General features: G+C 39.3%; 1 protein-coding gene across 37 annotated transcripts in view; it reads right to left on the reverse strand.

The window, feature by feature from the left end:
* Positions 1–338: 338 nt before the first annotated feature.
* SETD5 (SET domain containing 5) overlaps positions 339–22,272 on the reverse strand; it is an 80,080-nt gene continuing 58,146 nt past the window's right edge. For 21 of the 37 annotated variants that reach the window (XM_060402170.1, XM_060402158.1, XM_060402154.1 and 18 more), the window contains 8 exons: positions 20,391–20,520; positions 13,247–13,491; positions 10,255–10,311; positions 7,893–8,363; positions 4,867–5,165; positions 3,861–3,994; positions 3,295–3,383; positions 339–2,947 (listed from right to left, as the gene is read on the reverse strand). In XM_060402170.1, coding sequence (XP_060258153.1) covers positions 2,339–2,947; positions 3,295–3,383; positions 3,861–3,994; positions 4,867–5,165; positions 7,893–8,363; positions 10,255–10,311; positions 13,247–13,491; positions 20,391–20,520 — 2,034 coding nt within the window. In that variant the 3' untranslated portion in view covers positions 339–2,338. Of the gene's footprint in view, positions 3,384–3,860; positions 3,995–4,866; positions 5,166–7,892; positions 8,364–10,254; positions 10,312–13,246; positions 13,492–20,390; positions 20,521–22,272 lie in introns of all 37 variants that reach the window. The other 16 variants (XM_060402175.1, XM_060402172.1, XM_060402168.1 and 13 more) reach the window with 2 other exon arrangements.

Below are 22,272 nucleotides of genomic sequence, written 5' to 3' on the forward strand. Positions count from 1 at the left end.
CTGCAGCATGCTGGCTTCTCTAGTTGTAGTGTGCGGCTAGTTGACCACAGCACGCTGGATCTTAGTTCCCCAACCAGGTACTGAACTTGGGTCCTCTGCATTGGAAGGTAGATTCTTACCCACTGGACCAACAGAGAAGTCCCACTTATTGCCTGATCTTAGTCATAAAATGGTGAAGGAAGATCAAACTGTATTCCTGGCCCCATTATGGGCAACACAACTCCATCAAGAGCACACTCTCCTGAATGTGGGTCCATCTTGCTCCCTTTAAGGACAGCTTCAGGAAAACTAAGCAAGGCAGTGTTACAGAATTGGACAAAGAAGTTCTCAACTTATGATTATTATGGTTAAGAATTTTATTATCAAAATTATTACATCTCTTGTGAAAGTTCAAATGTTACAGCAAGGTGTAAACACTCCACTTGAGAAAGAAGTGATACTTCTTCCCTTCCAAGAGTCCCCCCCCCCCCCCCGCCCCACCCCCCCCCAGAGGTCTGGTCTTGACAGCACCCTGCCCACACAGAGTGGCTGGGGTCTCTGCACGTGCCAGGCAGGGTGAGGGCCGCCTGCCCGCTGGCCTCTCCCCTTGGTTAATAGCCAAGGGGAGAATGCAAACCCCAGCCCAAATGGAGAGACATTTACATACGTTTTATATAATATACAAAGAAACCAGCATCCCAGGCAACATGATTTCCACTCCAACGCTCTCCCAGACTGATGGGTTTGTGGGGGAAACAACATAAAGAAAAGTATTCTGCTGACGTTTCAGCATTAAAAAAAAAATCTCCCCTCATTTGAGCAAACACCTGATTTGAATTTTGAAAAAGTGAAATTTTGTAACAGTCACACACAAAGAGAGAAGACTGTGCATATGATAGTGGTAGGAGAGGGCAGAAAGAAAAGGGGATGCAAGAGGCTGAGGGAAAAAAGGAAAAAACAAATTGGAGGGAAGGAGGGAGACTCACAGTATTATCTTGTCCAAAAGAAAGAAGTAAGGTCCACTGCAGCACCAGGGATTACACCTGTCAGATATTTGCTACCCCTACCATGGTTATAACTGAATACAAAAATTAGATAAATAAAAACACGCCAGATATTACAGTAAACAAGTGAAAGAAATAAGCTGGCAACCGTATGGAATTTAAAAAGATTGTGTACCCCACCTGGCTGGCCCAGGGCTCCTCCAGGGGTGTACAACAGGCACAATGCACTGATGGGGAGAAGCCAGTCTGCTCTCATCTCTCATCCAGAACAGGTGTCATTAGGTGTGTGGGTGGCTTTAAAACACTCTCACCTGGGCCACTCTCAAATAAGCATCTCCCAAAGAAACGTGGGACATGCCCACACACAATCACAGTCCTGTCGGTGCCATTCCACAATCAAAGCTTTCCACTCTTACCCTGCAGTCACGAGTGCATGCTCTCCAATCAAGGAGGTGGTCCTACTCTGGGGATTGGCAACTCCTGATTAACTGGGAGTAGAAAAAATAAAATTCAAAGAACTCCCAAACTACTTGGAACTCTTCCTAATTAAACGCATTGTCAATGGCTGGTAAGTAGCAATGTAATTGGCCCATCTCTTTTCTTTCCCTACTTACTTCATGGGTTACTGAGCTGTGAAATAGCTTGGGGAAGGGGAGTGGGTTGGTACCAGCTGGGGGCTCAGACAATCTACTACAATAATCTGCTTCTGAATAATCAAGAACTGACCACAAGTATTTCTTCAGAGATCCAGGAACCCCCTCAGAGCACACACCAAACTTCACTATCCCTGCCTCTTGGTGTTTTTAAGACAAAGGTAAGGAATATTCTCAGTGAACACACCTTGGCCAGATACCTGCTTTTGGAATGGTTGTTTTATATACCCACCTTTTTTCTTAAGTGCATAAAACTCTAACACTACTCAGATGGCTTGGGGCTTTGAGATTGGCTCTTTTCACCTTTTTTTTCCTTTGAAAACTTTTTTCTTTTTTGGATTTAAAAAGATGTCCTCACTGCACAAGTGACTACAGGCTACAGGCAAGGATGGGAGATGGAGGCTTCAACACAACTCATTGCACTTAGAATCGTTACTAACCGAAACACCATTTGCTTGTCAACAATGTACCCTTAACAGCAGGGAGCAACTTCTTTATAGTCTCTGCTTCAGACAAGATTTACATCTTTCTCCAGGGCCAGAGCCAGTCGTGACCACAAGTCTTGTTTCTTGTCGACCAGACCCAATCCTCTGGCACCTTGTACCCCCTTCCCCAGCAATATGCTCGGCCTAGGTTCCAGAGGCAGCTGGAAGGAAGCAGCTATGGGCTCATTCAAGTTCTGTTTGCCCAAATCCAGAAGCCCTAGGAAAGTCCTGTCTGAGTCTTGACCCCCGACCCCTGCAGTGGCTGGAGTCGGTACTGGTGCACACCCCCACTCCCTCGATGTGGGTAGTGCTGTGAATTGGAAACCGCAGATACCCTGGAGGCCTGGTAGGCAGCTGACTGCCCAGCACTGGGCAGACTGATAGTCCGGAAGTCTGATGACAATGACGACCTAGAGTTCTGAGGAAAGGAGGTGGAACTCAGAGTTCCTGTGCTGGACTGGGAAACCGAGTCTGAGGTCGGCGAGTCTGAGGGGCCCTGTGGGGTAGGGCTAGCAGCACTAGAAGGGCAGCTCCTCCTTGGAAGACTGCTGCCGGTGCTGTTTCCAGAATGTGGCTGGCTGCTATAATACCCTGGTGTCCCCGTAAATGGGGCCAAGGAGTCTGTGGACACAGGGTGGGCGGGGCTGGAATAGGACGTGGAAGAGAGGGAGGATTCTGAAGAACCATGAGAAGGGGGGTTCCCAGGTCTCAGTGCAGTAGTTCGATAACTGTATCCCGGAGACTGGGTGGGATGTCCTCTAAAGGGGGAGGAACTCTGTTGAAGGAGGCTTTGTGATTCTGTCCGTGGACTATCACATTGCAGGAGCTAGAAAGAGTTGGGAGGAAAAGCATAAGGAGGTGAAAACGTCCCTATTTAAGCCTTTTAGGCTCGTGGAAATTTAAAAGACCCTACTTTTTCTTTTTCTTCTTCTTCATCTTCTTCAACATTTGTTCTTTTTAGGATACCAAAGACAGTAAAATGGCTGTCTTTGGTCATTTCAATTTTCTGGCATGATTTATTACCTGAAGGTGAGCTGATGATGACTTACTTCCAAGGCTGCTGAAACTATATGCAAAGACGGTATCTCAACTGCAAAGGACGGCCAGGATCACAAAACATTTGGAACCCAGAACACATTCCTACGCCCAGAGATGAGCACTTTCTTGCCTCACCTGGTAGCTGTATCTGGAAGGGCTGTAAACGGCTGCTCCTTTAGAGAGTGCTGAGCTCAGTGTCTCTGGGCCTTCACCATCGGCAGGGTCTGGAAGGTAATACAAAATCAACTCATTTTCTAAGAATGAGTGAGAAAGAGCAATTGTTCATTCAAGTCACCAATGCCAGCACCAACCCATGCTGCTCTCTGATAAATCAGTTGAGTGCAGCATGCCACAAGGGCAAAATGAGTGGTTAATTATGGGCTGTTTTAAATGCCTGATCTGATTTCTGTCTCCTTCTTTCTCTTCATCCTTCATCAAGGTGATTCCCAGGGCTTTGGAGAGATGAGTTACAGAAAGGTATCCTTTGGGAAAAAAGAGCAGACAGAGAGCAAGCAATGCTAGACCTTAAGATTGCTATTGCCCAAGAAAATGAAAGCAAGACTGCGCTGGAACTTTGCATGTAAGAGAGCCCAACCTCATTAAGAAATGGACTCACCTCAGCCCAGCATTTGGTGTGAACTGTGTGGAGCCTGGCTCATGTGGCCCTGAACCTGGCTGGCAGAAAAAGGCCATCGGCTCACCTGAGTCTTTCTCTGTGATGTTACTCTCCCATGTGGGAGAAGGCTCTCCTTTTTGGGCCACCCTCACACTGCTTCGGAGGACCTTGGGGATGCTCCCTCCTTCTCGGAGTCGTTCTACCGATGTGGGAACCATCCTGTGAAGGCAACAGGGTGTACGCTTATGCCACAGGACTTGAGAGTTAAGAGTACGGAACAAACAAGGCTCTGACAAACAGCTGTACCATGTTTCTTAAAATATCCTCTTTTAAAACATTTTCTTCATGACCAATTTAAAACAAGGTATTTTCTCTGCCTCAAACTGTGTCAGGCACTTAAGAATAAACACTTCAAGAAAACACAATCAAGGAGAAGGGGTATTTAAAGATGTCTACTGCCTTCAATCTCCATCTTGAAATGCTATTTTTCTCTTCTGTGAAGTCATGTGACTGGTAGGTAGTAGTAATGTCTCACAGATTAATGAACATTACTCATTTGAGCCATGTCTCTTCTTTCCCAGACCTCATTTCTTCAGTTCAATATCCCTAAAATGCCTCATTCTTTATATTTCACTCATTTGATACTCAGTACCTGACAACATTATCTATTTATTTGTCATCTATCTTAAACTAGACAAATCCTTTCAGAGTGTGTCTGAAATATATATATGCTAGCAATGTGGAACTGAGATACCTGATGTTAATTTCAGTGGAACTGAGCTCATCTCCTGACTTACCTTGCACATGAAATGAGAAAATAGAAGAGGCAGTGTTAGTGCCCAGTGAATGAAATAGCTCCTCTGTGTTCACAACTATATGCCGTCCAACATACTGTTCTGCAGGCTCGGTGGCAATTGTTTGCTTCTGTAAAGTTCGGGGATTGTGACTGATACTATTAAATCAGCCGAATATGATACACAGTACTGCTGGCTGGCTTTCTAAAGTAAGTGTTTCCATATATCTTAGGTAAAGAGTCTAGACGTTTATTTCCCTCCTGAATTTAATCATAAGAGTGTCAAACTTAAACTTACCACCTACTGCTGATACTCTCTTGAGGTCTGCAGTGAGATGAAGTGCCTCTGGAATCTGATGGGCTTACCGCCTCCAGATGAGACATAGAGGAATGAGACGGGGAGAATTTTTTGTGAGGGGAAGATGGGGTTCGGGCCGAGGATCCCTGCACACCATGGGCACCAGTGTCAGAAAGCGAGTTACTGTTGCCTTGCCCAGCTCCTGCAGACTTGCTTTTGCTCTGTGTAGAGTCACCTCCCCCACCAGCAGAATTTTCCTTGGCTTCTTGTTTCCGTTTGCGGTACTCCAGCAGGGATACCTAGGAAAGAAAAAAGAAACAGGACTCCAGCTAGACATCATTTGTGGATCACTAGCAACGGGGAAAGAACATGGAACCCTAGGAAACCGCTAGTAGGCCAGGCAAACAAAGCAGGCACCAACAGGTGACTTTTTCCAGGTGTGAGAGAGACCAGAGCACAGCTACATATTTAAATCAGTGAGAAGCTGGTTAGAAAAACAGAATATACCAGGATATGACATTTTTGAAAAATGGCATTTACAAGTAGACCACAACCTTTATTCTGCCTTCAGAAAAACCAGTGAGATCACAGTTCCATGTAACAGAAGTGTGCTATCACAGTTATTTGCAACAAAGGTAGCACCGAGAAAGGTGGGGGACTTCCCTGCTGGTCCAGTGGTTAAGATGCTGTGCTTCCAAGGCAGGGGCACAGGTTCGACCCCTGGTTGGGGAACTAAGATACCAAATGCTGTGTGGCATAGCCAAAAACAAACAAAAATACATGAAAAGGGAAGGTAAAGAGCTGGGAGTTTGTGCAGTTTGAGAAAGTCTCTTCCTCAATCCCCAGAAATCCCTACAGTTGTGCCACCGAAACTTCTCTCCACCTCGCCCCTCCTCTGCCTTACACTCTCCTGACTGCCCCAGCGAGTACACCCGCCTCTGGCTGTTACAGCACACTGTGCTTACACTGGCTTTCGACCTAACACAGTGTCCTGTATACTTATAAGCTGTTATGTTCTACAAGGGCAGAGAACAAATTTGTTTGGCTTTTTGTCTTTAATGTCCAGCACAGAACTTGCCTGATAGCAGGTGCTCAACAATATTTCTGAAGTAACAGATCATGATTTCAATCATTTTTGCACACAACAAATGAAACCAGAAATCCAAAGACTTGTTACCATTTTTGTTCCTGCTAGTCAATACTGTTCATGCAAGAGTGATCTTTTTTTAAAAAACGTTTGATTTTATATTGGAGTATAGCTGATTAACAATGCTGTGACAGTTTCAGGTGTACAGCAGAGCCACTCAGCCATACATATACATGCATCCATTCTCCCCCGAACTCCCCTCCCATCCAGGCTGCCACATAACACTGAGCAGTGTTCCCTGTGCTATACAGTCGGACCTTGCTGGTTATCCATGTTAAATACAGCAGTGCAGATGTGTCGATCCCAACTTCTCTGACTGTCCCCCTTCCCCTGCAGCAACCAGAAGTTTGTTCTCTAAATCTGTGAGTCTCATGCAACAGTATTCTAAACCTAATGCTAATTTTTTTTTTTTTTTTGGTGGGGTGTGGGAGCAGGGTGGCCGTACCTCCTGGCATGCAGGATCTTAGTTTCCCGACTAGGGACCCAACCCAAGCCCCCTGCAGTAGAAGCTCAGTGTTTTAACCACTAGACTGCCAGGGCAGTGCCCCCAGTGCTATTTTATTACAAATTATCTGCCAGTGTTTCCTCCTTCTTTTAATCACTTAGGGCTCTCAATTTTCTGTTCAAATATAACAAAAACACAAAGTAAGACAATTTTGTGTATGCAATTTCTATACACAATCACAGAAAGGAGTGTAAGAATTCTGGTAATGTATTTCATTGCAATGCAAAGATAAAAAGCCCCAGCCTACATGTGAACAAGAGTACCATAGACACTTGGCAGTTACGTGAGACTGTCACACACGGAGGACATTTAAGGATCTCTAGATCTGACCAGTAAATGGAAGTTTACTGGACAGCTCAAAATACTCCTGTGCATTTCCAAATAAACCTAGCTGAAAATCACTGACATAAAAAGCAAACTTTTGGCTTCGTAATTTCCAGAACAGGCATCACCTACAAGTCAAGCCCCAAACCAGATCTCTGTGACCTGGCCCTGTCCATCTTTATTCTCATCACTTCTCACCTGCTACCACAGCAACACTGAACTGCAATCGTATCACATTCCTGCTGCCCGCTCAATGGAGTGTCACAGTTACTTGTTATGCTCTGTTCTGCAGCATCTTCATCCCCTCAATATGTTGAGTGATTGATCACTTACTATTTGAGATCAGCCAAACCAGTGACCTGTCACCTTTCACGCTATTCCTCGCAAACTTGGCTATGAACCTCTTGTTTGTCCTCAAGCACCCTCTACTATCCAACTTGGCCAGGTTTCCTCTATTAAGTTGTTCTTTTTTCTCATCATTAATATAATTATCTGCTAAGCTCAGTCTCACTTGCTATAAGCTCCATCAGGGCGAAATCGAAGCGGCAATATGGCATGGTGGCAATAAGAGCATACCGTCTGGAATCAGGCAGACCTGGGGAGTGTCCTAGCTCAATCATATACTATCTGTGTGACCATGGGCAAGTTATGCAACTGGTTTTAAATTCCATCATTTGCAAAATGGGAAATTATCCATCTTATAGGACTATTGTGAGGCTAAATGCGCAAGAGCCTAATGGTGCCCAGAACATGAAAAGTAGCATAAAACATGTAAAGTAGCATTATTCATTTTCATTGCTTTATCCTTTGAATTGTCTAGCCAACTATATGGCACATACATGAGAAGCATTTAAATTTGCTTAATATTTACAACACTCATCAAATTGTATTAATATATAGTCTTTCACTGAACATGCCAGAAGACTGCGCCTTACTTCGTTTTCCTCACACTGAGGACAGTGCTGAGAACATAGTGGTAACTCAGTGACTACTTACTGAATTATTCAGTTAATGTTCTTCAAAAGTGTCTATGAAATGTGAAACACTTACCTTTTTCCTCTGTGGTGGGTTCTGGGGGGCAGATGGGACTCCTTCACAAGTCCTTTCGCCACCAGGTGACATGGATCCACGAGAGAGGTCTTTCAGAAAACCATGTTCGTATCTGCTGGGAAAGCCTTCTGCAGGGGAACAGTAGCCCCCATCCAAATGTAAAGGCTTTCTATCCCCTACCAGGGGAGACCCTCGATACAATCCATCTGCTCGAGGCATAGCGTTCAATGGGGAGTAGGCATACATCAAGTTAAACTCTGTCCGAAATGTCTGGTCCGAGTTTCTCACAAGAGTCTGATGTCCATCTCCACTCCTGCTTGTAAAACCAGTCTCAGAGGTGGGTCCGACAGAGGGATGAGGAGACAGGTCAGAATGACTCGAGTTGATCAGGGAAGGTCTGTCAGCACAGCTGTTAGTGTTGGAGTCAAGGTAGCCTACTTTTGTCAGGTCCAGGTCTTTTCGGTGACAAAGCTGAAAGAATAAAAATCAACGGAGACATGGGGTAGGGGAGAAAGGAAAAAGTCAAAGGGCAGAAAAGAAGGGAAGTGAGGGGGCACAGGTGAATAAGGAAAGGTAAGAGGGACGAAAGTAGAATAGAGAAAGCCATTAACATCTGTAAAGGTCCCATGTAGCACCAGTGTACACATGCCAGATTACCAAAGGATCCTGGCCTTTCCCAAATTGATTTAAAGTCTTTGGATGAGAATACTGGGAAAGTCAGAATCAGATAATTGGCCAAATGTGACTATTTTGCCTGCTTAGCCTTTCATCAGGTTTGCTGAGTCACCTTTCACTACATTCAGGGACTGGCAGTATAATCAGGGATTTACCTGAGCCCCATGGAGCCACAGAGATGAGAATGGTGTCTTAAGATAACTGGCTTCTGGTGTTATTCGTTTCTAAACTAATATTGATGGAAGGTGGGAGGAGGGAAAAAGGTGAAAAAAAGTAGAAAGTAGACGAAAAGTCAAGTCTTTAAGTTACTGGTTCAGGGAAGGAGAATGGTTATTAGTTGAAGACATCAACCAACCAGTTCTTCACTCACTTCCACTATTAAGTATGTGTGTTTCTCATAAACCTTCTGGTCACTCAATTCTTTCTGCATCCTCTAATGTATGTCAACATACCAAAAGACCACTAATGTTCATGACTGCAGAGTATCTGAAATGCTGAAACGTACCAAAAATAAACCCATCTACTTGGTCATCATTACCTCCTAACATCAAAGATTTTCTGCCACTATGTCCACTATAGCTAACTCTCTAGAAAGAATAGAATCAGAAACCCAGATAATACACCATTGTCAGCCTCCAAATTATTTTATCTTAGAATCTTTAGCAACTGAGGAGAGAGAGCTCTGTGTTCCTTATAAAATAAGACTAAAAAAACTACTTAGAAAACCTCTAGTACACTAGAATATAATCTTTAGTTCCATACTGATCTATAAAATCCTACCAATTCAGAATTTAGTCACCTGTCACTGAGTTTAGCACTAACTGGAAGGGTGTGGGAATAAAAGTTCTGTATTTCTAAAAGTTTATGAGCGACTGTAACTTTCTTTTCAAGAGGAGTAAGGCTCCACATGGATTCATGGAGTTATCATTGCTACCTTTGTCGAAATCTTGTAACAAGTTAAGAAACTCTAGCACTCACATGTGAATTTAACATCTCCATAGCAGTAAGATTTGATATTCTAAGAGATACCATCTGTACAGCAACCATTTCCTCAACCACTGTAGAATGGACGCCTGAGTTATAGAAGCCATGGGCTGATTTAAGCTGAGAGTTATGACTCTGCCTTTCTAAAGAAGATGCTTAATATATCAACCAAAGCTCAAAACATCCAGTTAAACAGAGCTGTCAGATTAACTCTGGAATAAAGCATAAATCACTGCCTAACTTTTTCAATATAAGCTGCTCCTTCCATCAAGCCCAAGATAATAAATATCAAAAGACAGCTCCTACTAACTGTTGATTTAACCTTCCTTACTTAACAAACACACTTTGTTAGACTTTAACAAGGTTCCCACATTTTCAGCTCCTTTAAACTTGACTTCTAGATTCTATTCTACTTTAGAAGAACTCTTCAGCCATACCCACCGCCCTCCCCTCAAAAACAACAAAAACAAACCCCACCACACACACACACACCTACTTCATTTTCCTCCATCTACATTGAGAATTCTGAGTAACCACAGTCACACATGGGAAGATTCATTCACCTTACAGTGACCAATCGGCCACCCTCCAGCCCATCACCCCATTCACTCGGATCCCCCAAGCCCTCCCCACACACGCAGGAACACACTCGTGCCCACTCACTCACAGCCTCCAAGTGTGATTGAGATGGTGTGATAACTACCTCGGGTGACAGGGACTCGGGCCTATTCGCAGGGGAACTCTCAGGGGAGGATATGTTCTAGAGGAGGGAAAAGCATCTTGTTATTCATCTACTCAAAGAAGCAAAACAAAACAAACAAAAAATAAAGCAAAAGCAAGCATAGATGGTTAGCCACAAATTTGGGGGGGTGGGGTGGGGGTGGGGCAGGGAGAGGAATAAGAATGCACAAGGGAAATGTTTAAATGCAGAATCATCTCAATGGACAGAATGACTTGTTAAAATGCTTCCTGGTGTCTCTGAAAGCATTTAAGGATAAACTGGTTATGTTTCATGCTATAAGTAAACATCTCAAACGGATAACAAGAGTTAAATTGGTGAGATTTTATACTGTTACATTATGTCTTTCTATGTTAGATGAGATTTTAGTAACCTGTAGTATTTGTTATTGATAGGCATCCTATTACTCATCCCTCATGCTTCAGGGCACCTTTCCTCTTTACCCCACTCCCTCTTCTGAACGTCACATTTTCTCATTCCCTTGTGTGACTCAGGCCTGCCATATTTACCCAGGGGAATTGCTTAGCATGCAGGGGGGTGCCAGGGCTAGGGAGATGGCCAGTTCCTCTTGAATGACAGTTGCAGGAGTTATGACTGATGGATTCTCCAGCTCACAGGCTAGATGGTTCGTAACATAATCCACTGTACTTTGAGGAACAGAGAGAAAAGGATTAAAAAAAAAAAAAAAGGCAGATGTGTACCCTTCAAGCCTCTGGTCCTGAACAAGGGCTTATCCTTAGGGTTTTTGCCTGAAGCAGCACTCCTGAGTGAAATAGTAACTGGGCAGTGAGTTTAGATAGGAAGATATGGAGGGAAAAAGCAGGGAAAGCAGGGAATGATGGTGGTAGCTGTGACAAGGAAAGAGGAGGGTTTCTAATGTTGTAGCCTCTGGATAGCTGTGGCGTGGGTGGCTGAACAATTCTGTGGTAGAGGAAATGAGGCTGTGTCAGCAGGGCTACTGGCTGTTAATAATTTCATTTGGTGGGGTGCTATATGTATGGGATGGATAGTGGGGTATGGCTCTCAAGGCAGGAAGGGAAAGGTTATTTCAGTGGAAAGAAGGGGTTCATTAAGCTTGCCCTCCCAATGCTGCTTTACTCTTTTTTTGATGCTTCCCTCTCATGATCTTGTTTTTTTATTACATGTTGTTTCAACTCATCCGCATAGCATTTCTCAGTTTTATTCTGGAAGGTTATTTTTCCTTTTAAAAATGTTATTTCCCCAACAAACTGATCTTTACTTGTGCCATCTCTCTGCTATTTGTGTGTCACAGTCTTAGATGAAAGTAAGGCTCCCTACTTCCCCATACTAGAATATAGGAAAGTGTATGGCAATTAAAATGGTGATAAAGATGGCCAGGATGATGAAATCTGTTGTTGTTGTTGTTTTTTTTTTTTGAATTGATGAAACAGGCCAAATTTTCTTAGTTAAATCATGAGACTAAAATAGTGAAAACACGCACTCAACTTTTTGAAGGGATGAGTTATTTAATATACTATAATATTTTCTTTCTTTCCTGGTGTTCTAACATTATGCTCAGACTATGCATCACTTAAATGATCTTTGATTAAAAAAAAAAACAAAAAACTTTACATTTGCATAGCGTTTCACAGTTATCCGAAATGCTACAAGGAGCAGGGCATACACTGAGTGCAAAACCTGTCTGTTCTAGAAGGCAACTCCCCTCTCTAATTTTACTTTTAATTATAATATAATAAACTATGAAATTCTATTCCTATAGTCTACTGCCTGACAGGGAGAATGTCCTCTCATGAAATTTTACCATCGAACTTCAGCTGCTAAATAAAAAGTCAACTGCAATTAGATCTAAGTAAACTAAGGCCCATATCAGATGTTTTGCGATCTGGCTTAAAAGAATGTCACAGGGACTTTGGTAAAGGATAACTTCCCTAGAAATCAAATGTGACCAGGAAGGTTTTTTATCCCCCCTCTCAGAAACATGTTTGCTCCAAAAGTAGTTTAGGCATAGAATATAGCTTCCTCTTATTTTCAAGGTTGCTAGTTACCTTTCTGAGTTAGCTATTTAAAGGTTCAGGTCTTTTTAATTCCCGTCCTCTTTTAAAAACTGAATAGGTAGGATGACACTGATTAGAACATTCACCTCTATCAAACAAGACATCTGGAGAAGTACAAGCTGTGTTTAGTCATCAAAACAAATTTTTCTGAGAAGGAACAGTGTCTGTGTAATTAGAAGTCAAAGCAACATGCAGTAGATTTTTTTTTTTAACGCACCCACGTGGATTCTATTCCATAAACCTACTATCACTCAAACTTGAACACTAACGCAATTCAGAATTAACTTTTTGAAACAGGTGACCAGAGAGTGAGCAATAAATCTGGTTTTTATAAATGCATGTTGCTAGCTTCTTTCTACTTCTCATTTCTAACACATTATTACAAGAAGGGAAAGTAACCTGGAAATGAAAATCCTAACTTGACATAAACCATACCTCAATGCTTTCCAAATCTGTTTACTGAGGCCACACAGAGAATGCAAAATAACAAAGACACTTCACTGACTTAAAGGCCAAGAAATGGAGGCACAACCAATCACTATAATCTGCACTCTCAGGCTGGTGTCATTTTAATGGTTACTAGGAAACTAGAGGTCAATTTTAACCAAGGCATACAGTAAAGATAAAGATGAAGGTCTAGCAAGACTACCACCTAAAGGTATGGAGGTTGATGAACTGCATGCAAAAGATAGATGAGTATCACCTGTGGGAGTGCTCTTCCTATTTGGGGAAGTATAGAGACTGCCAAGATGAGAGGCTACCAGGTAATAGGTCACAATGACCCTGAGGTTTCCCATTCTCTTGCTAAGGTGGGCAAAGAACATGGTAAAGAAACATTTGGAATGGTATTATATTTGAAATGAGGAGGTGCAAATGATGATTTTCATATTCAGAACTCCCAACAAGCAAACCCAAATCACCTCAAATTGCAGAGGAGTATTGCAGCGACTAGCAGTAGTAAGAGATGTGACTGGTGAGAACATGAGGCTGTATCCATTTCGACACTCCTCTTCCGGGTGAGATGGGCCAGGTGTGGTCAGCTGGGGGCTCTTTGAGCCTGGATTGGGAGGGGGTGGTGTGACTGGAGAAAGAGGCCGCAGTAACTTGGTGACATTCTGCTCCATCAGATAGCGAGACTTCCATTTCTTTAATGGGCTCAACAAGTCTGTGAAATACAAAGCTTGGATGAGAGGTTTGAAATTACAGCCTAAAGGGATACTCCTAGTGAAGCCATTAATCTCTAGCCCACAATGGCTCGTAACTCCACCTTCGCCTCATTCCACTGTTATCTCCTGCAATCAAACCAAAAGCCCAAAGGTTCCTTAACTGCCACACTTAAAAGTGATTCTCAAAACTCTGTAACCTCCCAAAAACTCATCAGATGAATCTGACACTTTAAATAACTAATCCCTGGAGATAATTTAATCTCTTGTAGTGGAAAACATGAATTTATATTTTTCACATTCTAAAAAAACCCTCAAATCTGTGTCTCTGTTAAAATCACTCTCTGTTGAATTGTTGGTTCACCAACTCAGTTTCAAGCTTTTATATATTTTTCTGTTCTTTAGCAGCTCTTTACATAATATTCTGCTTCAGCAAGAGGGAGTTACACATGATTACCTGATCCTTACTGAGTACTTAGTTTTAGAGTGCTTCAAAGTGTGAAATCATTTCTACATAAACCTCATTTTCAAAAACTAGGCTGGTACTCTTTTTCTGATTGGAATATCCTACTTTCTCTGGTGGACTTCTTAGTTCCACTTTGAAAGAAAGTTAACATGCTTTAAATTTTAGTGACTACTCAAGGCAATGCACGTATCTCACTTTCTCAAAGGAAAAATCTATTTTTATTCGTTTAATCTATTTATTTATTTAGTACCTCTTAAATGGAAACCACTGAACTAGGTATGTGTGGGAAAATGGTTATCATATACTTTAAAAATATATTCTATTTTAAAAGGGTTTATGAAAGCATAAGAAAAAGAAAACATATATAAAAGATGTTTAATATAAATTTAAGAACCTCAACAGAGGTGGTCATACTACTATGCATAAGGAAAAAAAAATTATGCTTTTAAGGGCTTATTACATACCAGGCATTATTCTATGTGCTTCATGTAAATTAGCAGGTTTAACCTGAATAACTCTATAAATCTAGTACTAGTATTATCATTCCTATTTTAAAGGAGTAGACAATCTGGTTCCCATCTACATTCTTAATCATTAGGTTAAATGATTAGGTTTCCTCCCAAGCCATTGAGGAAAAGTTTTGGGACAGCAGCATGGCTATGCTTCAAAACAATTCCCCTGGTAGCAATGGTTAGCATGAAAATGAACACTGGGAAACTATTTGGAGTTAATGGAGTAGTTACACAGAAAGAGTTATGAAGCACTAAACTAGCACAGTAGGGGGAGAAACAGAAAAAAATAAAAGCAAAAAATACTGGAGATACATATTTTTCCTTTCAGATATCTAAAAAATTAAAAATTTTCCTAGATTAGAAGTATATTTGTAACTTCCTTCTGTTCCAGATACTATGTTTTTCTTTTCTCCTTTTGAAAAGTGCCTAGGTATAAACAAAACAAACATGTGATTCATAACTTACATTTAGGTTTATATATTTCAAGAGTCTTCAACAGCGAAATCTTTTAGAAGACCACTATACTGCTAGGTCCAACACTGTAACTACTAAAAGCAATTATGTAAGTTACAAAGCTCATTGTAGAAAAGTTATGAAGTTCAGAAGAACTCTCCCATCTCCAAATCAACTTAAAGGTTACTCATTTAAAATATATTTTTTGAATATTTATTATATTTAACAAAAGAGACCTAGCACTCGTCCTTATGAAGTTTACAGGCCAGTGGTAATGTGCCTACTTTTTTCTATGAACAACACTATATTTACAAAATTTTCTTTTAAAGTTTCATTTTTCTTCTTTTTGCCATACACAGTTATCAAATCTCTTGGTTAAATCTATCTTTTATTGTTTTGTACCTTTACTTATGTAATTCATAAGTAAAAGATATATAAACAAACATCCACATATTGAAACACATACTTAACTTGAAATCATATTCACAAATTAATGCACTGCTAATGTCCTGGGGTATTTTCATCCCAATCTCTTTCTTGACATGGCCTTACTGATTCTTTGTCTAAATCACACTGAATAAATAACCTGCTATCTTCACTCATAATAAAAATCTTTCCATTACAATGACAAAAATGTTAACAATTATATTTTAATTTTATTAAGTCTTTTTTGGCTATACAAAGTTTATATTTGTATTTATTTAGTCAAATGTATCAACTATTTCCTTTATTTTCTGCCTCAGACATGTCTTCGGTTACCCCACCCCAAGACTATAAAAATGACCTATTTTCCCATTATCTCCATATTTAATTTTCAAATTTAACTCAGAATGTTCTAACCTTTTCACAGGGCAAATGGCTAGCATATTCTTCCAAATTATTTTGTAATTATAGAATAATATTTCTATACTGATTTGAAACATGATATTTATCCTACTAGATACTGAGTTTAGTTCTGAATGTTATTCTGTACACTTTTAGTAAAATTGTTTGGACAATTCCAGTTATTCTATTCTAGCTCTCCAAATTATTTTGCCTATTCTAGCATACTTTCCATGTCAATGAACTGTAGAAATCATTTGTCAACTATGCTGATACTTCCCCTTCCCAAGACTGACTGGGGCTGTATTAAATTCATGAGTATTCTGTGGAGAATTCTCACTGAGCACTGTGGCATGATCTTTTATCTACTTATGCCTTCATTCATATTCCTCTTCATCATCATTATTAATATCTGGGCAGCCTATGGGGTTGAACCCAGGCCCTCAACGGTGAGAGCGTGGAGTCCTAACCACTGGATCGCCGGAGAATCCCTTATATTATACTTCTTCACTACAGGTTTGCTGCATTTCTAAATTAGGTTTATTCTCCAGTGTTCTGTATTTTCCGTCAATACTGTGAATTAGATGTATTTCTCCCTATATATTAGTTAAATGTGATTGCTAACATGTAAGAAAATCATTCAGTATGTTACATATTTTTGTATCTAGCTACCCTATTGACCTCTACCAGTTTTTCAGTTAATTCTTTTGGCTTTTCTAAGGAGGTAAGCATATTATTTGCATACAATGATAACCTATACATTCTCTTTACCAAAACTTTACATCATTGTTTTTTAGTTTTTTTTTTTTTTTTTTTGATAATCAGTTTGGACAACAATTCTAAATGTTGTTAAATAAGAATGGTAATACTGGGATAATCTTATAACCCATTTAAAAGGTTTAATATATTTTTCAACATGAAGTATATCTGGCAACTGTTTTCAGATAGATGTAAAATAAGAAAATCATTCAGTATGTTATTTATCATTAAAATCACATTTACTATGCTATTACTCCCCCCTCCTCCATTTGGTTGGCTAATAAATTATTATATGAATAAAATTTCAAGTACTGAACCTCCTTTACATTCCATGGAAAATTTTTATTTCGTCATAATAATAGTATTCTTACAGATTCAAGATTCAGATGACTGAAATCTAATTCAAAAGTAGTACTGTACTGTTTTTAGGAGGTTAATTTGATAAATCAACAGTAAAAATTTTAATGCTACTGTATAGTATTTCATCAAAAGTATAGGCAATAGAAGGTAAACCACAAATTCTACCATTTCTTTATTCACTGAAACCCAGGTCACCTTTATTCTGTATTACTGGCAATTATTAATCATCTCATGACTAAGACTGTGCGAGAGTCCACAGTTTACTCCTACTTTTAGTCCACACCTACTTCTGTACAATAAGTACTAGAAAAATTACAACTAGGTTTTTAAAAATGTATATGATAAATCTTCTCAAATTTCTAGTAGAGATATTATTTCCCTGTCATTTTTGCAAATCCTTTCTCCCAGTATTTTTGTCTTCTATCAGTTCAGAGAGCTAAAGATATAGAAACTTTAATTAAAAAAAGAAAACAAAGCCAAACAGTGAATGTACAACAGAATTTACTCTGGCAAAGATCTAATTCTTTCCCATCTCCCACGTAAGTAAAAATTATAATTTACAAAATCTTTCACTTACATAAAGCCTGTTTCTGGCTATTCTGTTCCACATATATATCCATTATTGAATCTGTACTAATTTAATTACCAATTTACAGCATCACATTAGAAGCTAGTTTTATACTACTAGGTACTTCTTCGTCATTACTTTTTCAATTTTTCTTAGTTACTTTCATGTTTATTTTTTATGATAAACTTCCAAGACCATTTAATCAGACCCCCAAACAAACTAGCTTGATGGAAACTGTATGAAGAAAAAAAACCCACTCATTATATTTCCTCTTTCCATTAAGGATTATGGAAGAAAGTCAAAATGAAGTCGCTCAGTTGTGTCCGAGTCTTTGCGACCCCATGGACTGTAGCCTATCAGGCTCCTCCGTCTATGGAATTTTCCAGGCAAGAGTGCTGGAGTGGGGTGCCATTTCCTTTTCCAAGGGATCTTCCCGACCCAGGAATCGAACCCGGTTCACCTGCATTGCAGGCAGACGCTTTAGCATCTGAGCCACCAGAGAAGCGCTGGAATGGAATATGGAAGTTCCCTTTATTTCCTCAAGACTTAAAAAATATTCTTCAGTGATGGTTTGTTCTACATGTCTCCATCATTATTCCTAGGCAGTTTCTTCATTTTGTTGAGCTCAGCAATGCAAATTTTTCTTCATTTATTTTCTTGGTACATAAATGCTATTAATTTTTACATATCTAGCAGTTTATTTTTTTCAAAATAATAAATATATTTAGACTCCTAGGTATATATCCACATCATTTACAAATAATGAACATTATACTTGCCCTTGTCTGCAGACTTAATACTGTTTATTTCTACACAACTTTAGCTTTAAGGAACTTAATGTATTCTAGTATATGATTAATTTCTGTAAATTTTCCATAAATTTTCAACAAGAAATGTGTGTATAATAATGAGGGTATGATACTGCACTTTATGTACATTAATCTCATATTAACTCTACAAGGCAGATATTACTACACCTGTTTCACGGATGAGCCTCAGAGATATTTTATAACTTGCCTGAGTTAGTGAAGGGTGTGTGTGTGTTAGTCACTCAGTCATGTCCAACTCTACAACCTCAAGGACTGCAGCCCACTAGGCTTCTCTGTCCATAGGATTATCCAAGCAAGAATACGGGAGTGGATCGCCGTTCCCTTTTCCAGAGGATCTTCCCGACCCAGGGATAGAACCCTGGTCTCCTGCATTGCAGGCAGTTCTTTACCATCTGAGCTACAGGGAAGTCAGCACTAGTAAAGGGTAGAGATGATCTTTAAATTCAGGTCTGTTGGATTCTTTCCACTGTATCAATCTATCTCCCTTTCTTGATTAATATCTCCTTGGTCTTTCTGAGATGAGAAAAACAAAATAAAAAAACCCCAAACCAAAGAAACAAATAAAAATAACTCCTCAGGATTTACATTAGTAGCAACATACCAAGATGCTCATTTGAGTACTACTTGATTTCAATTAAATATTTTCCAGTTTATGTTGTTGCTTAAAGGCAAAGTGTATGATTTGAATCTTTCTCGATGCTAGAGACAAGAGAACTTTAATAAAGGTTGGTGACACCAGTCTTAACTCCATTCTAACTAGGGCACGTAATAATGAAGGCACTTTCCTTCCTTATGAATCTTTGCCAGTCAAGACATGAATTGCTAATACAGCCTCCCTTTCCCAATCTCAAATACTAACATACACAACACACAGACTACATATACATATGTATGTGTTCTACACGTAAGATTCCAATTGTTATAGTCTCACTGTATTGTAAAAGCTGCCAATAAATTGATAAAATTGATGAAAATCTGTTACCAGCATTTCTTTATATTAACCTGGTTCAAGTAAATCTTCCTAATCACTGGTGAAGAGAATAAAGTATTTTAAATATATGGTATCATTTATCTTCCAGATGTTCTACACTGAGATTTTATTATATTGAGGTTATATATGTGATAACTTATAAGGTATAATCCAGTCTAGGGATAGAAAAATAAACTAAATCAATAACTTGAAAAAAAACCCCTATTTTTAGCAGCCTATTTTTTCCAAATATAATCTTACACAAAGTTTTAGTATAAAACAGATATTACTAGTACAAATCTCTATTTAATTCAAGTTCATATTTACTTAGGCAATGAACAAGAGGTTTCTATGAAAATTTGAAATATTACTATGTTAGATACAGACTTGCATGACTTTTAGCACTGTATTTATTTTGGTATTTTGTTTTGATTGCATAATATTCACAAAATTGATTTAGAGATAAAGAAACAGAAATCACACAGAACTTTTCAATTAAATTAATATTGGCCAAGAGAAACTTGGTAATAAGAATATCCCCAAATAAGTTGGTATCAAGTTCATGCACCTGTGCTTTCAACTACAATCAAGACCCCTGCAAGAGTTACAGCAAAACCAACGGACCAGATGACTTTTCATGACCCTCCCGTTTAAAAATTCATGAGTACTTTAAATTGGATTCAAGGTCATGTCTTTTAAAAAATTTACACTAATTGTGCAAGCTCTTTTGAAAACAACCAATTCATAATAATTTCTCATTTACTTTACTCACCCTGTGCCCCTTCAACAAGTCCCACCCCACTCAATCACCTACATTTTTGATTCTTTCTCGAAGAGTGCCCCACATCTTTTTTTATTTCCCCTCTTATAAATATGGATATAGAGCTCCTAAACTTACTACTTTAAATATATCTAACCTTTTTAAAAACCATTTCTGCTGTTATCTGTACACTGTCTAGTTCCTTCTTTGCCGTCCTGGGAATACTGATCCCTGACTTGAGATCTCTCTCTTCCTCTGTAAAGACAGACGTAAAGTAACTATTTAGAGAACAATGCTCTTTTTTTTTTTGGTATCATACTTTTTAAAGTATTCAGTGAAATTTTTAATGTAGACCCAAAGTAATCATTGCTCATGTATTCAGAAAGGTTTGCCATACGTACCTGCGTTGTCTTTGCAGATACTAGAAGAATTACTGTTCTCATTACTTTGGTATAGGTGCTGAGTTCTAGTCTCTTGGGGTACAGATGATGTTTGGGTCATTCCTTCTTCCAAGGCTTGCTTTATCCAGCGCTATAATGGGAAAAGAACCAGGGAATTATCAACAATCATTTAAAACTATTTGGCTATTTATTTTTAATGCATCAACTGCGTCACTATATATCAACTGGTGACAGATATTAATACAACACATTCATTTAGGTCCACAGTCAAAAGTATTTTTTGTCTTGTGTTTCAGCATTTTAGGATATTGCCCCATCAATTCCTTCTATGGAGCATAACTGAGAAAGCCTGGATTACACATAATGAAGTCCCACTTAAAAAAAAACCAAACAATAAAAATGATTACTATTTAACTTTTCATACTGCTTAGAATGGAATAAATGGGAAAAGAGAAGGAAGAAATCTTAGTGTTCACATAAGAGACTCCGATCACACAGAATAAAGCTAGCACATAAAGTAAGTGTGTAAAAAGAAGATAGATCTCTTAAGAGTTGTCTGTCCTGTGCTGGGGATATCTGAAGAAACAACAGAAAAGTTTCACAGGAAAACTGTGGATGAGAATAAATAGCTCTTTACTACAAGTGCCAAAATGCTTCCAAAAAGACTACTCTCAATATCCTATGAGTTTTCCCTCCTTGTTAAGTAGTTTGGTTAAATTATGCATGAATAATACAAATCATTACCAGAATCCTTCTGCAGAAATCAAGGGAAAAAAGTCAAAAAGAGCTCTCTAATCAGTCACTTTTTTTTGTAATGAATATTGGAACCTAAAATGATGGAAACAAACTTTGTTCAGAAAGGAAGCCTACAGAGATAAGGATAGTAAGATTACGCAACCTGCGGAAGAGAGAAGATTTCTTACCTCTAATTATGTTCTCTTAAGATACACTCACACAGTTGTAGGTTGCTCACCACTCTGTGGCTCTCCTGCCCTGACACAAGACAGATCGAATTTTGATAAACATCAATTTCTGAGTCAGACCATATCCCAAATAGGAAGAGTAAAGGTGATTGTAACTTACACCTTTAGAGAACCAATATTACAGGTAAGTAAATATTCTCTTTACCAAAGATAGCAATTCTAATAGGAACTTAGGAAATAATGTGAGGAAGCCAAGAAAACATTTACACCATGTAAATGGCATTGTGGTCTGCCAAATAAAAGCAAAAGTATAAACATGAAGAGATAGAGAGTGAATATCTAAAAGAGAGGTAACATCAACTGAATCACGTATTAGGATTTGATCTAGTCTCTGAAGCCAAAATAAGACCAAGAATGAACTTACTCTCCTACATACAGAATACTGATGTGAAGACGAACTGTCAGAACTATAACTCCCTACATAGAAGAGACCTCAGAGGTCACCTTGTCCAAAGTATTTCTTGTATAGATGGGGAAAAATTAGGCTCAGGAGACCAAAAATTAGGGAAAATTCTTTGTTATATAGATACCTTACTATAAGTTTTCCTTATCAGAGCAGATGACAGGACTCATTTGGGGTCACTGTGCTTTTCTCCAAGGCAAGTTAATTTCCAGTGTCAAATAGGTGCACTCATAAAATAATTCTCTGCATCTTATGACTACAAAAAGGAAAATTAAAACCAAGACAGGGGCATTCTAAGGAATACGATGCTGCTCTGGTTAGCTTATGGTCGAACCCAGCAACTTGATCAACTCTTTCCTCCTGGCCCTACTGTCTGTCTACACAGTATTTTAGGGCCCATAAAGAAGGAACAACAACAGTTATTTGTATCTAACAAGTTTGAATCACTCCTATGGATAATAAATTGACTTTAGACCCTTCTCCCTAAGTTCTAGCT

The sequence above is a fragment of the Ovis aries genome, chromosome 19, assembly GCF_016772045.2.
Source record: "Ovis aries strain OAR_USU_Benz2616 breed Rambouillet chromosome 19, ARS-UI_Ramb_v3.0, whole genome shotgun sequence".
In the NCBI taxonomy this organism is placed as follows: Eukaryota; Metazoa; Chordata; class Mammalia; order Artiodactyla; family Bovidae; genus Ovis; species Ovis aries.